The sequence below is a fragment of the Symphalangus syndactylus genome, chromosome 8, assembly GCF_028878055.3.
Source record: "Symphalangus syndactylus isolate Jambi chromosome 8, NHGRI_mSymSyn1-v2.1_pri, whole genome shotgun sequence".
Lineage (NCBI taxonomy): Eukaryota > Metazoa > Chordata > Mammalia > Primates > Hylobatidae > Symphalangus > Symphalangus syndactylus.
The window spans coordinates 146,094,820-146,111,342 of record NC_072430.2 but is presented as its reverse complement, the minus strand read 5'-3'; the positions used below and the strand labels follow the sequence as shown (position 1 = coordinate 146,111,342).

The 16,523-nt window shown below is 51.7% G+C and overlaps 2 protein-coding genes across 2 annotated transcripts in view; one reads left to right on the top strand and one right to left on the bottom strand.

The window, feature by feature from the left end:
- Positions 1–7,251, bottom strand: part of ATG4B (autophagy related 4B cysteine peptidase) — a 35,694-nt gene extending 28,443 nt beyond the window's left edge. The window contains exon 1 of the mRNA XM_055291263.2: positions 6,910–7,251. Coding sequence (XP_055147238.2) covers positions 6,910–7,183 — 274 coding nt within the window. The 5' untranslated portion in view covers positions 7,184–7,251. The remainder of the gene's footprint in view (positions 1–6,909) is intronic.
- A 131-nt stretch (positions 7,252–7,382) lies between these two features.
- The window catches only part of THAP4 (THAP domain containing 4), a 53,030-nt gene continuing 43,889 nt past the window's right edge, over positions 7,383–16,523 (top strand). Inside the window, exons 1-2 of the mRNA XM_055291260.2 lie at positions 7,383–7,694; positions 10,531–11,693. Of these exons, the coding sequence (XP_055147235.1) occupies positions 7,618–7,694; positions 10,531–11,693 (1,240 nt within the window). The 5' untranslated portion in view covers positions 7,383–7,617. The remainder of the gene's footprint in view (positions 7,695–10,530; positions 11,694–16,523) is intronic.

Below are 16,523 nucleotides of genomic sequence, written 5' to 3'. Positions count from 1 at the left end.
ACACGATGATTCCATTCCCAAACGTTCCTTCTTTTTTTTTTTTTTGACACAGGTTCTGGCTCTGTCACCCAAGCTGGAGTGCAGTGGTGTGATCTCAGCTCACTGCAACCTCCCCCTCCCGGCCTCAAGGGATCCTCCCACCTCAGCCTCCTGAGTAGCTGGGACTACAGGCATGCACCACCATGCCTAATTTTTGTATTTTTTGTAGAGGTGGGGTTTCGCTATGTTAACCAGGCTGGTCTCAAACTCCTGGGCTCCAGTGATCCACCCACCTCAGCCTCCCAAAGTGCTGGGACTACAAGTGTGAGCCACCAAGCCCAGCCAGGTTCCTTCACTGACTCTCAGATGAATGAGATCCACTTAGGCCTGAGGCCAGGTGCCTCAGCAATTCTCCATGGAGAGGGTCCCTTGTCTTATTTCACAGCCCCGTCATAATTTCATCATCTTCACATGCTACATCACGTGATTTATAAGGTAATTCACATAGCTCCTGACAGAAAAGGAGTCAAGCTTCGAAGAAAATACCCACTGGCCGGGCGCAGTGGCTCACACCTATAATCCCAGCACTTTAGGAGGCCGAGGTGGGTGGATCACCTGAGGTCAAGGGTTCAAGACCAGCCTGGCCAACATGGCAAAACCCTGTTGCAGTGAGCCGAGATCACGCCACTGCACTCCAGCCTGGACGACAGATGGATAAATATATATATATATATATATATACACGCACACACACACGCACACGAGCATGCACGCACACGCACGCGCACACACACCCACACGTACACACATGCACACACGCACACACACGCACACACACACACACCCATCTCTAGACTCCCAGGTAATTATTTTAATTTGAAGTAAGATGACATGTAAGGCCAGGCGCGGTGGCTCATGCCTGTAATCCCAGCACTTTAAGAGGCCAAGATGGGAGGATCACTTGAGCCCAGGAGTTTGAGACCGGCCTGGGCAACACAGGGAGACCCTGTCTCTCTTAAAAAAAAAAAAAAAAATTAGCTAGGCGTGGACACCTGTAGTCTTAGCTACTGAGGAATGTGAGGCAAGAAGATCACTTGAGCCCAGGAGGCCAAGGCTGCAATGAGCTGTGGCTGCAACACTGTACTCCAGTCTGAGCGATGAAGTGAGACCCTGCCTCAAAAAAATCAAAAAAAGATGACACGCAGGAGGAACAAAATGAAGAGGCAGGCTGGGTGCAGTGGCTCACGCCTGTAATCCCAGCACTTTGGGAGGCCGAGGCAGGCAGATCACTTGAGGTCAGAAGTTCAAGAACAGCCTGGCCAACATGGTGAAACCCCATCCCTACTAAAAATATAAAAAAATTAGCCAGGCATGGTGGTGCACACCTGTAATCCCAGCTACTCGGGAGGCTGAGGTAGGAGAATCTCTTGAACCCAGGAGGCGAAGGCTGCAGTGAGCCGAGATAGAGCCACTGCACTCCAGCCAGTCTGGGCGACAGTGAGACTCCGTCTTAAAAAAAAAAAAAAAAAAAAGACGGAGAGGTACTGCACACCTTAAGAAAGACTCCCCCTTAGAAGCAGTTCTCCCATTTGGTCGGCTGGATCCCAGACACTTGATTTTCCACACCCTCTTCCCTGGGACTTCTGTGATCACCAGCAGAAGACGGCAGATGGCATTTTAATAATATAGTAATTCCATCAGAAAAAAAATGTGACTTAGTATTATTAATCTGACAGGCAGAAATGTAGGGAATTGTACTCAATGAATTTAACCAACTTCTCTCCATTTAGTACCAATTACACTTCATTCAACCAGAGAGGACTACAAAAAAAAAAAAAAAAAGAGTAAATTTAAGAGCTTACTGTTAAGCACTTCCTTTCGAAGAAACCTTCCTAAAACACTTAGAAGTTATTTTCCAAGAGATTTATATTTTATAAATTCAACAAAGGGTTCTTCTTTTCCTTTAGAAAACTCTTAGGTTTACTACTTTTTTTTTAATCTCCAAGAGTTTACATGAGAATGCTAGTAGTTCAGTCCTGAATGAAAATAGAGAGAGAAAGGAACTCCAAATTTAGCTACATCGGAAAACTAGAAAACACTGTTTCAGTGCACACACTGGGCAGACTGTGGACATTAAAACCCACTCCCCAAGATCGCACCCACCACACGCCAGCCTGGGCGACAGAGCAAGACTCCACCTCAAGAAAAAAAAAAAACCCACTCCCCAGCAGCCTCTGCATTCATTACACGTTATGCTAACATACTGCATTCATGTTAAATTCTACAAACTGAAAGTTTTTATAGTAGGGGAATGTGTAGGTTATTATTAATTCAAGTTCTGTTTTTTCTGATTACCAACCACAGACACAAGTGATGCACTGGAAATGCAAGCACAAGATGCCAGCTCTGTCCTCAAGGAATGGGCAGTGTGGCTATTTAAGTGCTGGCACCTGCCAGTCCTCTGCATGTGGAGCGTGCTTTTAGGGACAGTGCTAGGGACTGGTGGAGAACACAGCCACACTGTGTGGTCTGCCTGCCACCTCTTGAACCTCTCCACACCTGCAGAAGCCCTTTGCCTCTTTTCATTCCCACCCACATTCAGACCCTGGGTGACCTCATCTGATGTGACCTCCAGTCTATCTCCAGCCCAGGCCTATTCTTTTAGCTCCAAACCTGCAGACCCAAAAGCCCACTGGACACTGCTCTACAAGGATGTCTAACGTGCACCTCACATTCAACACACATAAATCCAAACTCACAACAGAAAGCTTCCCACCAGACAGGACCTCCCCAAGTCTTCCCCATCTGAGTTTCTTTTTTTTTGAGAGGGAGTCTCGCTCTGTCACCCAGGCTGGAGTGCAGTGGTGCAGTCTTGGCTCACTGCAAGCTCCGCCTTCCGGGTTCACGCCATTCTCCTGCCTCAGCCTCCTGCGTAGCTGGGACCACAGGTACCCGCCACCACGCCCGGCTAATTTTTTGTATTTTTAGTAGAGACAGGGTTTCACCATGTTAGCCAGGATGGTCTCGATCTCCTGACCTTGTGATCCGCCCGCCTCAGCCTCCCAAAATGCTGGGATTACAGGCGTGAGCCACCGTGCCCGGCCTCCTACAGTGCTGGGATTACAGGCGTGAGCCACCGTGCCCGGCCTCCTACAGTGCTGGGATGACAGGTGTGAGCCACCGCGCCCAGCCTCCTACAGTGCTGGGATTCCAGGCGGGAGCCACCGCGCCCGGCCCCCTACAGTGCTGGGATTACAGGCGGGAGCCACGCGCCCGGCCTCCTACAGTGCTGGGATGACAGGCGGGAGCCACCGCGCCCGGCCCCCTACAGTGCTGGGATTATAGGCGGGAGCCACCGCGCCTGGCCTCCTACAGTGCTGGGATGACAGGCGGGAGCCACGCGCCCGGCCCCCTACAGTGCTGGGATGACAGGCGGGAGCCACGCGCCCGGCCCCCATCTGAGTTGCTTAGCTCAGGCCATACACTTTGGGGCCATCTTTAACTCCTCCCTCTCCACCCATCCCTCTCCCAACTTCCAATCTACAAACAAATCCTATTGTCTCAACCTCCAAAACACATGCCGAAGTCAACCTCTCACCCACCCTGAGCTAATCCACTGGCATCTCCTTGCTGCCTTGTTTAACAGTCTCTTAGCTGCCCTCGTCCCTCTGCAGTACATTCTCAAAAGAGATGCCAGAGAAGCCTGTTAAACACAGTCTATCATGTTACTCCTCCTCTAGAACAAAACCTTCCAAAGGGTTGCCACCCTATCCAGAACAAACACTGAAGTCCTCACTATGACCTAGCCTAAGTCACCATTCTATCTTCAGTTCCTGCTTCTCCCACAGCCACCTGCTGCACCTGAGCCACACCAGGCTCTTGCTACCTGCCCTTCCTCCTACACTGCTTTAAGTCTCGGTCAAAACTTAGCCTTCAGAGTGACCCTTCCTGACCATCCTGGCTACAATTCCAATCCTCCTCATCCTTGGTCCAAATCACCGTCCCCCAGGACCCACACACTTCACTGCTAATTGTGGTCTCATGTCTAGAACGTTAGCTACCCCAGGGCAATGGTTTTCATCTGTTGTTACTTCTGTAGTCCTAGTGCCTAGAACAATGCCTAACACATACCTGACAGTCAGTAATAAGCAGTGTACTGAATGAATGACTATCAGAACAAACAAAAACTGTATTACACATGGTCAAGGAAGGCAGAATCTTCAAGAACTCTAGCGATCAGAGGAGGGCAGATCATTAATCATCTCTGAAAGGAAATACAGCATCAAGTCCGAAGGAAAATTCCTCATGATATCCTACAAACATCATATACGTTTTTATCAGCATAAACAGAGACCTTTAAATGCAAACACCTTTTCTACTCTGATCCCACATGCAGCAGCATCCCATGTCCTATTAAAGTATCATCGTGTCAATATGGTTGTCAAAGGAAAATTTAAAAGATAAAGTATCGTCATGTAACAACATAACTGTTCTCCTAACTTGAACATGATGATTTTCACATTTTAGGTCATATGACCGACACTGAACTGTGTTTTTGACCTTAGCCAAGTCTCTCATGATACTCCAGCCTCAAGGTATCGAAATGATACAGGCAGGAGACAGACAAATCCTAGGCAGAGAGGGGCGGGTCACCAGTGAAACCCAACCTTCAAGCCACAGCTTAAAGCCTGAAAGCCAAGCGATGAGTCTCAGATAAATCCACAGACTGGACTGCGAACCTCTCTTCCTGTTTGGTGTGCTTTCCTCTAATTAATCCCCACCCTTCACCTATTTTACATATACCTACCCTTCTCTAATTGGTTTATTACACTGTTGTGCCCACCTTTGAGTGGTGACTTTGTTTTAGCCTTTTTTGCATACTCACAAAAAAATCAGCACACATTCCCCATTCTGAGCCCATAAAAGCCCTGGACCCAGCCACACAAAGGGAGACCACCCGACTTTGGGTGGAAGACCACCCTTGAGTCCCCTCTCTGCTGAGAGGTGTTTCATCACTCAATGAAACTATTCTCCATCCTCCTCACCCTTTGTCAGTGTAAGTGTAATCTCATTCTTCTTGGACGTGGGACAAGAACTAGGGACCCAATGAATGCAGGTACAAAGAAGGCTGTAACACTGTGGCCCTTGGCCCTCTGCCGGCAAAGGGCAGCCGCCCCACGTCACAGCCCACATGACAGGAGGCAGCAACGGGAAGCAGCGGGGGACGGAGGCAGCCCCAGAGCTATAGCCTGGAGCAGGGCAATGGGAGTAACAGGGCTGCTGACACTCTGCAACACCCCCTCTTGGGCTTCAGGGTTGCAAGCACCCCTGCTTGGGCACCACTGCCTTCCTCTTGTCTGGAAACCAGAATCTACTGTCCCCTTGTCTGGACGCTGGAGTCCACTGCAGGAGTTGCTTGCCACATGTCTAGCTGTAAGCTCTGCAGAGCCCACTCTGGTGCCTGTGCTTTAAACAGCTGGCAGGACCCGGCACTCACTCACCCACACACCCACTCCCGCGAGGGGCTGAGCATACAGTCATGGTGGCCATGGTATCCGTGCCATAGTGCAAACCAGGTGCCCATCGGTGGACCAAGTAGATGGGGCATCTCCTGCGGCGAGCCAGGACCCAATTAAGGCCTGGGCAGGGGCCTCGCCAGCCGGAGGTCTCTGGCTGGCAAAGTGGCTGAGAAAAATCCTGCATCACAAACAATAATACCTAAAAAGATATAATACAACAGCTGTAAAAAAGTAAACAACAAATAGTACACAGCTGCAAATAGTTCAACCGTGTCTGACAGTTATTCCAAAAAACAAACTTCACAAGATATACACCTGATCAACATGCTCCTTAGGGAGTCAGGGCTGTTTCCTCCAGCCACCTACCACATTTAAGTGGTGAGCTGCTACAAATCATTTAAGCAGATACTGGCAATACACATTACAGTTTTCCAACTCAGATGTTAATAAATTTATGTTGTAACTACCAGAAAAATAAAAAGTAAAATCAATCCCATTCAGAACGACAGAATTAAACCAGATGAAAATCTTTCTTTACAGATGGGGGATACTTGATAAAAGGCAAATCAGTTCCCACAAAGAATGAATGGGCTAAAACATCTGTGTAAAAATATTTCTAGGGCTACTGGGCAAGCGATGAGTTTGTCACTGACTTAAAATATCTTGCTAGCAAAAATGGAGTGGAAGCATGAAAGGATAGGAAAAAAACCCAACACTCCCTACACACACACACACACACGCACACACACACACACTCCCTCTCTTTCTCTCTCTCTTAGGGCCCCAAGAAACTAAGACCCGATGATACAAATTCACTGTTTCTCTTTCTCGTCACGGAAAAGCAGCTTGGAGAATCTACTGGTTACTAAATTGAAGACAAAAACAAAAAAGATGCGTATACTGTGATGAACACGTCATGTTTCTCACCTCCAACCTACCAATAACTTCATAAAAGTTAAAGAGTTTCCATCCCTTCACGCTCAGCTGCGGAAAGGCTACGCTTTCGCCCGCCGCTCGTGTCCCCGGCCCGGATCGCGGCCGCCCCGTCCGCCGCCGCGCCTCTCCCCGCCCGGCAGGCTCCGCCGCCCTCCACGGCCGACCTGTCGCAAGGGCCTGTGCAGCCACAACCTCCGGAGCGCTCCGGACGGGACCGGAAAAGCAGGAGAAGCTCCAGCGCAACCGACGGCCGGTTCCGCGGCGCAGGGCGCCGCCGTCCCCCTCCCGCTCCCACCGCCCACCGCCCACCAGCCACCAACACCGCCCCGCGCTCCCGCAGCGCCCGCCTCCCCGGCCCAGCCTGGCCCGCACCGGCGTGCCCCAAGGCGAGTCGCGGCAGCCAGGCCCGAGCAGGGGAGGACAATGACAAGGGGAGCACCTCCTGCGGAAAGACCGACCCCCGGCAACTCCTCACCTGCGTCCATCTTCCCAGTCCGGCCGCCGACTGACCCGAGCGGCGTCGCTCCGACTGGCCCGCAACGCGACGCGGCGACGGGATGCCGCGGGGGCCAATCGGAGCGCCGGCGCAGGCGGCGAAAACAATACGGCGCGCGAGCGGAAATACGTGGGAGCCGCCATTTTGGCGTACGGCCGGGCCGACGCGAGCCCCGGGGCGCCCTGCGGGCAGCGTGAGGTCGTGTCGCGGGACGACGGCTCGCTCTGCTGTCCGACGGGACACTGCGTGCCATGGGTGGCGCTTCCTCCTCTTAGAGGACCCGGGAGCAGTTGTCGAGGCGGCAGAGGCGAGCTCGGTCCCCGTCCGAGCAGCCATCTTGCAGTACGGACGTGCTCGGCGCGCCCATGTCGCCGTACGGACTTGCCCCGCCGGGGCGACTCCCCCGCCCGCCTGCCCGCCTGCCGGCGGACGCTGCGAGGGGCCTGCTGCGCCCCGCTGGTCCCGAAGACGCCCGAACCCGCGGCTGGCGAGGACGCGGGCGGGGGCGGGGGCGGGGGCGGGCTCGCGGCGGGCGCCTGCGCCTCCATCTTGCCGTACGGCGCGGACGCCGCGGGCCGGCCCACGTCCCGAGCCGTGTCGCCGCCGCGCTCCCTCCCTCGGGGCGGTCCGCGGGCGGGCGGGCGGCTAGGGCCGGGGCCTGGCTGCGCGGCTGGGCCAAGGCCCGCGATGGTGATCTGCTGTGCGGCCGTGAACTGCTCCAACCGGCAGGGAAAGGGCGAGAAGCGCGCCGTCTCTTTCCACAGGTACGCGGGCCCCGGGCCGCCACGCCCCCGCCCCGACCCGGCCCTGCGGGGAAACTGAGGCCCCGCGGCCGTCCCGAACGCGGGGGGCGGGGGCGCCGGGCCTTGGCGGCCGGGGCGCGGGGGAGCGGGCGTGGGCGCTGTGTGACCTTGGCCCGGCCGCCGTCTCTGGGCCGGGCGCCTCGGACAGCGCAGCCGCCCCCACCCCGGCCGCCTGGGTCCGCCCTGCGCGCGTTCGATCCGGCCGGCGCCGCGGCTTCAGAAGCCGCACGCTGTGGAAGCGCAGGTCCTGGGCCGATTGTCCTGCTCGGCCGCGACTGCTGCCTCTCCGGATCGCGCGGGCGGTCGGCCTGGATGTCTGCGAGCAGGAGCGACCGGGCAGATGCGACCTGCGCCTCCCTAGCTGACAGCCCCCGGGAGGGCTTTCCGGGACTGGGCCCCCGAGCCCAGGACGCGGGTACGCGCGGAAAGTCTACGGGACGGCCGGCTAGGGACGGCATCCTCCTGCGCTCCCTTAGAGCCTGGCCCGGGGCTCTCGGCCGCTTCCCACGTGGGCCCCCGCAGCAGGGCCCAAACCCCCCTAAGGCCTTGTGAGTTCAGCCTATTTGAGTGAGATTTCTGCGGATTACACGCGGGAGGCACCAGAACCGCGAACAGACTTTAAAAACCACTTTGCAGATGTTTCTGTTTTATGTTGCCTGGTGTTATTTAAGTTTTAAAGACGGGAATGGCACGTGTTATTTATAGTGTTATTGAAAGTTCACAGTAGTTTGCTGTAAGTCTTAAATCATTGCAATGTATTATAAGAATTAATAACATTAGATTATTTCACAAGTCAGCCAGCGCACTTTCTTGACAATTTCCTTCAGAGCTTGTGTCCTAGAAGTTTTGTTATTGTTTCTTGAAAACGAGGCAACGTGTTGCAAGGGTCTAACATGGTATGGGAGGAAAGGACATCGGAATTGGGGGTGGGGGGCGTACCTTTGGAGTTGGCCTCACAAAGCATTCAGAAAGGAGGTTAGAAGGTCCTGTTGCTTAGAACGGCCCAGTCCATCCTGTTAGGATTTGTCCTGGTCCACACTGGCCTCAGGTAGAGCAAATAGCAGTTAGAACTGACCACCCTGTCCCTTATGTGCACATTAGGGCCTGGGTTTTTTTTTTTCTCGAGATGGAGTCACCCTCTGTCGCCCAGGCTGGAGTGCATTGGTGCGATCTCGGCTCACTGCAACCTCCGCTCCTGGGTTCAAGCGACTCTCCTGCTTCAGCCTCCCAAGTAGCTGGGATTACAGGCACGCGCTACCACGCCCATCTAATTTTTTTGTATTTTTGGTAGAGACAGGGTTTCGCCATATTGGCCAGGCTGGTCTCGAACTCTGGCCTCAAAGTCCTGACCTCAGGTGATCCGCCTGCCTCGGCCTCCCAAAGTGCTGGGATTACAGGCATGAGCCACCCCGCCCGGCCCAGGCCTGTTTTCTTAAACACAGAGCTTGCCTTAATGAAGAAATGGTTATGAAGGATCTTTATTAGGTAATAAAGAAGAAATGACTAAGCATCCTATTCAGTATCTTCCTGTGCTGGTTGGTTTTCTCCCACAGTTTTTAAATTATGGTATAATACATGTAACATGAAATTTAGCATCCTAAATTTTTTTGGAGACAGAGTCCCACTCTGTCACTCAGGCTGGAGTGCAATGGTATGACCGTAGCTCACTGCAGCCTCAACCTCCTGGACCCAAGTGGTCCTCCCATCTCAGCCTCCAGAGTAGCTGGGATCACAGGCATGAGCTACGGCTCCCAGCCTTTCCTACCACTTTTTCAGTGTGCAGTTCATGGCAACAAATACATTCACATTGTTGTGCAGCTGTCACCACCATCCATCTCCAGAATTATTTTTATTTTGTAAAGCCGAATCTCTGCACTCATTAAACACTAATACCCCAGTCCTCCTCTCCTTAGGCTCTGGTAACCCGCATTCTCCTGTCTCTGTGAATTCGATTACTCTGAGTACCTCATGTGAGTGGTATCATGCAGTGTTTGTCTTCTGCAACTGCCCTATTTCATTCAGTATAATGTCCTCAAGGTTCATCTGAATTGGTTGATTTTTTTTTTTCAGTCTGTTCTCCAGGATGGGGAGCGGTGGTACAGTCTTAGCTCACTGTAACTTCGAATTTCTGGGCTCAAAGAACCCTCAAGCCTCAGGCTCCCAAGTACTTGGAACTGCAGGCGAGCACCACTGTGCCCTGTCCCTGGGCTGGTTGACTTTTAAAAGGAGCATTTTTACTCTTGGAGGTGGGCATGCAACAGGAACACAGAACTGTAGCTCTGGAGTCTTCTGGAGGTCTCCAGATTCTTAGCTGCTTGCGCACAGCCAGGGCTGCCTCCGTGCAGTCCTGACCGGTCACGCCCTAGTCTCTGTGGACACTGGCCCTGGTTTTGGTACCCAGAGTCCTACCTTCCAGGCAGGGTGGGAGGGTTGGTTAGCAGTCAGCTTCTAGGAGCTATTTCCTGCTGTCCTGAGGCCATTCTGGCACTGTCTCTCAGCGTCCTGTGTCCCCATAGGGCATTCACCACAGCCTGGGGAGCAGTTAGTTACCTTCTTTCCCATCCGCCCTACAGACTATAAGCTCTGTATGGGTAGACAACAGGTCTTTCAGATTTCTACTCCAGTAATAACTTGGGGTAGAAGATGTTCCTTAAATCTTTTTGAAGTATTCTTTTAAGTGGATAAAGTCAATACGGCTTAGGGTGCTTTCAAAAATACTTGTTTTGCTTTTACAGTTGATTATTTTAAGGGGAGACATTTAATTATTTCTAATTACTTTTTGTCATTTGTCCTGTAGGTTCCCCCTAAAGGACTCAAAACGTCTAATCCAATGGTTAAAAGCTGTTCAGAGGGATAACTGGACTCCCACTAAGTATTCATTTCTCTGTAGTGAGCATTTCACCAAAGACAGCTTCTCCAAGAGGCTGGAGGACCAGCATCGCCTGCTGAAGCCCACGGCCGTGCCATCCATCTTCCACCTGACCGAGAAGAAGAGGGGGGCTGGAGGCCATGGCCGCATCCGGAGAAAAGATGCCAGCAAGGCCACAGGGGGTGTGAGGGGACACTCGAGTGCCGCCACCGGCAGAGGAGCTGCAGGTTGGTCCCCGTCCTCGAGTGAAAACCCGATGGCCAAGCCAGAGTCCCGCAGGTTGAAGCGAGCTGCTCTGCAGGGTGAAGCCGCACTCAGGGCGGCCCAGGAGGCCGCCAGCCAGGAGCAGGCCCAGCAAGCCCTGGAACGAACTCCAGGAGATGGACTGGCCACCATGGTGGCAGGCAGCCAGGGAAAAGCAGAAGCGTCTGCCACAGATGCTGGTGATGAGAGCGCCACCTCCTCCGTCGAAGGGGGCGTGGCAGATAAGAGTGGCATTTCCATGGATGACTTTACGCCCCCAGGATCTGGGGCGTGCAAATTTATCGGCTCACTTCATTCGTACAGTTTCTCCTCCAAGCACACCCGAGAAAGGCCATCTGTCCCCCGAGAGCCCATTGACCGCAAGAGGCCGAAGAAAGATGTGGAACCAAGCTGCAGTGGGAGCAGCCTGGGGCCCGACAAGGGCCTGGCCCAGAGCCCCCCCAGCTCATCACTTACCGCGACACCGCAGAAGCCTTCCCAGAGCCCCTCTGCCCCTCCTGCCGACGTCACCCCGAAGCCAGCCACAGAAGCCGTGCAGAGCGAGCACAGCGACGCCAGCCCCATGTCCATCAATGAGGTCATCCTGTCGGCGTCAGGGGCCTGCAAGCTTATCGACTCACTGCACTCCTACTGCTTCTCCTCCCGGCAGAACAAGAGCCAGGTGTGCTGCCTGCGGGAGCAGGTGGAGAAGAAGAACGGTGAGCTGAAGAGCCTGCGGCAGAGGGTCAGCCGCTCTGACAGCCAGGTGCGGAAGCTACAGGAGAAGCTGGATGAGCTGAGGAGAGTGAGCGTCCCCTACCCGAGTGGCCTGCTGTCGCCCAGCCGCGGTCAGTACCGGAGCCTCGCGTACCCATGCTCTCTTCCTGTTAGGAGGGGTTTCTCTGCAAGGTGGCCGACGTCCCCTGAGCATTTCTGGGGGGTGTCACAAGCTCCCTGTGCTCTCAGGAGGAAGCTCTGGTCGTAGCCACACCTTGTGGATGAGGGAACCCAGGTTAGAAAGCAGGCCTCACTGCAGCCGGTCCCACAAGAGGCATCCGTGTGTGTAGGGATGTAGGCCATGAAGGAGGCAGGCAGCACGCATCAGCCGGGAGCGCCTGAATGCCTCCGTGGAGAGTGCACAGGGAAAGATAGCTTCTGTTTCATACCTTATGCAACAGAAATTCCAGATGAGTTAGGAGCTAGATGGAAAATAAGAGAGTAAACGCTCAGAAAAAGCAAATATCAGAAACTGTTAAAATCATGAGGAGGTTCTTTCCGTTCACGTTTTAATGAATATCCTTGAAGTTAAATCATCATGAACATTAATAATTATTTTAACATCTATTCAATTAAAGCATCTATTGAGGCTGGATTCAGTGGCTCACACCTGTAATCCCAGCACTTTGGGAGGCTGAGGTGGGCGGATCACTTGAGGTCAGGAGTTCGAGACCACCCTGGCCAATATGGTGAAACATACAAAAACATACTACTAAAACATACAAAAATTAGCTGCACATGGTGGTGCACGCCTGTAATCCCAGTTATTGGGGAGGCTGGGGCAGGCAGATCGTTTGAACTTGGGAGGCAGAGGTTGCTGTGAGCCAGGATTGCACCACTTCACTCTGGCCTGGGTGACAGAGTGAGACTCTGTCTCAAAAAAAAAAAAAACAAAACAAAACACATCTATTGAAACACATTCTCAGCCGGGCGTGGTGGCATACTCCTGTAATCCCAGCTACTCAGGAGGCTGAGGCAGGAGAATAGCTTGAACCTGGGAGGCGGAGGTTGCAGTGAGCTGAGATGGCGCCACAGCACTCCAGCCTGGGTGACAGAGAGCACAACTTTGTCTCAAAAAAAAAAAAAAAAAAATACAATACATTCTCTGTTGCAAAAATTAAAACTGCAGAAATGTAGACTAAGAAGTGGTAAAAAATTGTTTCTCAGCCACCTCCCAAGTTCTATTCCTTGTTGTTATTAAAAATTTGGTAGCTCTTGCCTGTAATCTCTGCACTTTGGGAGGCCGAAGAGGGAAGATTACTTGAGTCCAGAAGTTCAAACCAGCCTGGGCAACATAGGGAGACCCCATCTCTTTTTTTTTTTTTTTGAGACGGAGTCTCACTCTGTCGCCCAGGCTGGAGTTCAGTGGTGCGGTCTCAGCTCACTGCAAGCTCCGTCAGGGAGACCCCATCTCTATAAATGATTTAAAAATTAGCCAAGTATCGTGTTGCACACCTGTGGTCCCAACTACTTGGGAGACTGAGGCAGGATAGCTTGAGCCTGGGAGGTCGAGGCTGTAGTGAACTGTGATCGCACCACTGTACTCCAGCCTGGGTGACAGACCCTGTCTCGAAAAACAATTTCCTGTGTAATCTTTGTATGCTTATTAGCTCTATTTCTGTTTTTTCCCGTATTTTACTGTTAAGTACTTCTTAAAATTGATTTCTAGATGTTTACATATGGCGGGTGGTTTCCTTTGCCTGTCCTATACATAGGACAATCATATTCCTACCACATTGTTGACTTCATCTGGATCAATGCTTGTCAATAAGTATCTGATAGTGGAACAAGATTTTCAGGACCTCCTGGATCCTCAGGGTAACAGCCGTTAGCACAACCGAAAACAAAGCCCGTCCGACATGTTGTCCAGATGTGTCCTGGGGAGGAGCAGTGCCACTGAGTACTGCTGACCTAGATTTTCAGATCAAATCTAGATTTCCTGATTCTCAGGTTGAAATTGTATACTATTTTCTCTTGGAATTTTATTTTATTTTTTGAAATCATCTCACTCTGTTGCCGAGGCTGGAATGCAGTGGTGAGATCTCAGCTAACTGCAACCTCTGCCTCCTGGGTTCAAGCAGTTCTCCTACCTCAGCCTCCCAAGTAGCTAGGATTACAGGCCCCCATCACCACACCCGGCTAATTTTTATATTTTTAGTAGAGATGATGTTTCACCATGTTGGCTACAGGTGTGAGCCACCACACCAGGCCTTCTCTCGGAATTTTTTTTTTTTTTTTTAAGACAGTGTTTTGCTCTTGTTGCCCCGGCTGGAGTGCAATGGTGCAATCTTGGCTCACCGCAACCTCCACCTCCCAGGTTCAAGCGATTCTCCTGCCTCAGCCTCCTGAGTAGCTGGGATTACAGGCACGCACCACCATGCCCGGATAATTTTGTATTTTTAGTAGAGACAGTGGTTTCTCCATGTTGGTCAGGCTGGTCTCGAACTCCTAACCTCAGGTGATCCACCTGCCTCGGCCTCCCAGCTTCTCTTGGAATTTTAAAGCTGTTTATAGTTATCAGAGCTGATGCTGCTTTTGACACCTTCTCTCTGTTCCTCTTGGTTAAACTTCCTGAAGTTTGTTACCATTACAGGTTTTTCCAAACAGCCAGCCCTTCGTGTCTCTGAGTTGTTATTTATGCTCATTAAGTTTTACATCTTTTTACTTTCTTGGGTTTTTTTCTTGTAGTTCTGTTCCTGGTGTGTTCCTTAACCCTGCAGCGGAGGCTGTGGCTCTTCTGTTCCTTTGGCTACGCGCCGTGGATCTGCCTCTCTCTGCTTTTGTTGCTGTTCATTTCTGAATCGTTTGTAATTCCAGCCTTGATGCCCCCTTTAACCCTGTGGTTATTTAAAAGGGTGTTGACAGATTTTTAAGTGCACACAGATTGGAGGAGAGGAGCTAATTTTTTTGTAGTTACTTTATAATTTGATTGCATTAAGGTCTAATGGTAAGATCTGAAGGAGTTCTGCTTTTTGGAATCCTTTGAGACTTCACTGTGGCTAACACAGTCCCTTTTTGTGACTGTTGCAGTGTGGTGCTAGAAGAATGTGTCCTCACCACTCCTTGGTTACATTGTTCCCGCCTGAAGCTGGGCACTTGCTTACTTGTGTTAGTCAGCGGACCAGAGCGTTCCCTAGCTCCTTGTCAGGCCCTCGGTCTGCTGATTTCCGAGAAAGGTGAGGTAGGCCTCCCCTGTGGTTCTGGAGGTGCCCGTTTCTGCTTGTATGTCCAAGTTTTGCTTTCCGCCTCAAGACCATGCTGTTTGATGCATAAGTTTTCCTGTTACCAACACAAGAAACTCCTTTTTGTCCCATTTAAAGTCTTATTTCTTCATTTCCTTATTTTCAACCTTTTCATCTTATTTTATACTTATATTTTTAACTCAATCCAAAAGTCTTTTTGTAGAGTAATTTAGTCATTTATAATTGTGATTACTGATAAGTGGGAATTCGGGCCTACCTTTTTAATTTGTTAGGCTTCCTCACCGTTTTCTTACTATTCTTCTAGTGGATACGTTTCAATTTTTTCTTTTCTTTTTTTTTAAGAGACAGGGGTTTGCTCTGTCACCCAGGCTGGAGTGTGGTGGTTCTATCACAGCTCACTGCAGCCTTGACCTCCTGGGCCCAAGCCATCCTCCCACCTCAGCCTCCCGAGTAGCTGGGCCTACAGGCGCGTACCACCACATCCAGCTAATTTTTTAAATTTTTTGTAGCAACAGGGTCTTACTGTGTTGCCTGGGCTGGTCTTGAACCCTTGGCTTCAAGTGATCTTCCCGTCTCAGTCTCCCAAAGCTCTGGGTTTACGGTTGTGAGCCACTGTGCCCAGCCCATCTTTCAGTTTTAAAAACAAACACATGAGCCTTTTTGTAACTCTTTGTGTAACTATTGAGAGCTGATCGGTCCTGTGTGCCACCTTCCCTAGATGGAGGCTGTATGCAATCTTAGTTCCAGGTGCTTCTTATTCCCCCCATCAAGCAGCCATGATTATTAGATTGAAGTATACATTTTACTGGTTACTTTATTTACTATTGTTTATTGTATCCAAGTTTCCCCACCTTTTTGGCAGTATTTAATGACTTTTTTGTTGTTGTTGTTTTGAGACAATCTCAGACTGGAGTGCAGTGGCATGATCTCGGCTTACTGCGGCCACCACCCCCTGGGCTCCAGCGATCCTCTCACCTGAGCCTCCTGTGTAGCTGGGACTACAGGCATGTGCCGTCATGCCCGGCTAATTGTTTGTATTTTTTTTTGTATTTTTTTTTTTTTGTAGAGACGGGGTTTCACCATGTTGGCCAGGTAAGCCACTGCACCCAGCCATGACTTTTAAAAAAAAAAATTCCTATTCCAGTACAGTTTTGAGGGGGGTGCTGGTGACTGTTGTGGCCGTCCCAGGGTAGATGGCGATGGCTCAGACTTGAGGGAGAGAGTGGCGGTGGTAGCAATGCTAGAGGACTGGCTGGGTTCAGGGGGTTGAGAAGCAAAAGAGCAGCAGGCCAGCTACAGGGATGAGGCTTGAGCACCTGGAGGGTGCCGAGTGGGAGAGGCTTTTGGGGAGGAGCAGGAGACGGGGATGAGGAACGGAATTTGAGATGCTCTTGGGCGCTGAGGCCAGGATTTGAACAGGCAGTCTGAGGCCAGCAGCTGGCTTCTGGGATTTGGGCATGTGAGTGTGGGGGTGGAGGGCAGAGGTGTTTGAGGCCTTGGGGTCGAGTGTGGTTCTAGGCTGGGCTTCAGTGCCTGGCCCAGGAGCAGGCCTCGCTGAGAGAGGGGCAGCCGAGGCGGGTCCAGGGAAAGGCCGAGGAGTTGTTCAGGAAAGAAGGGTGCCCTGCTGTGCTGGGTGCTACTCTGACCAGAATGGAGAGAAGGGGGCTGGACGCGCTCCCAGGGTCACTGGTGACTAGA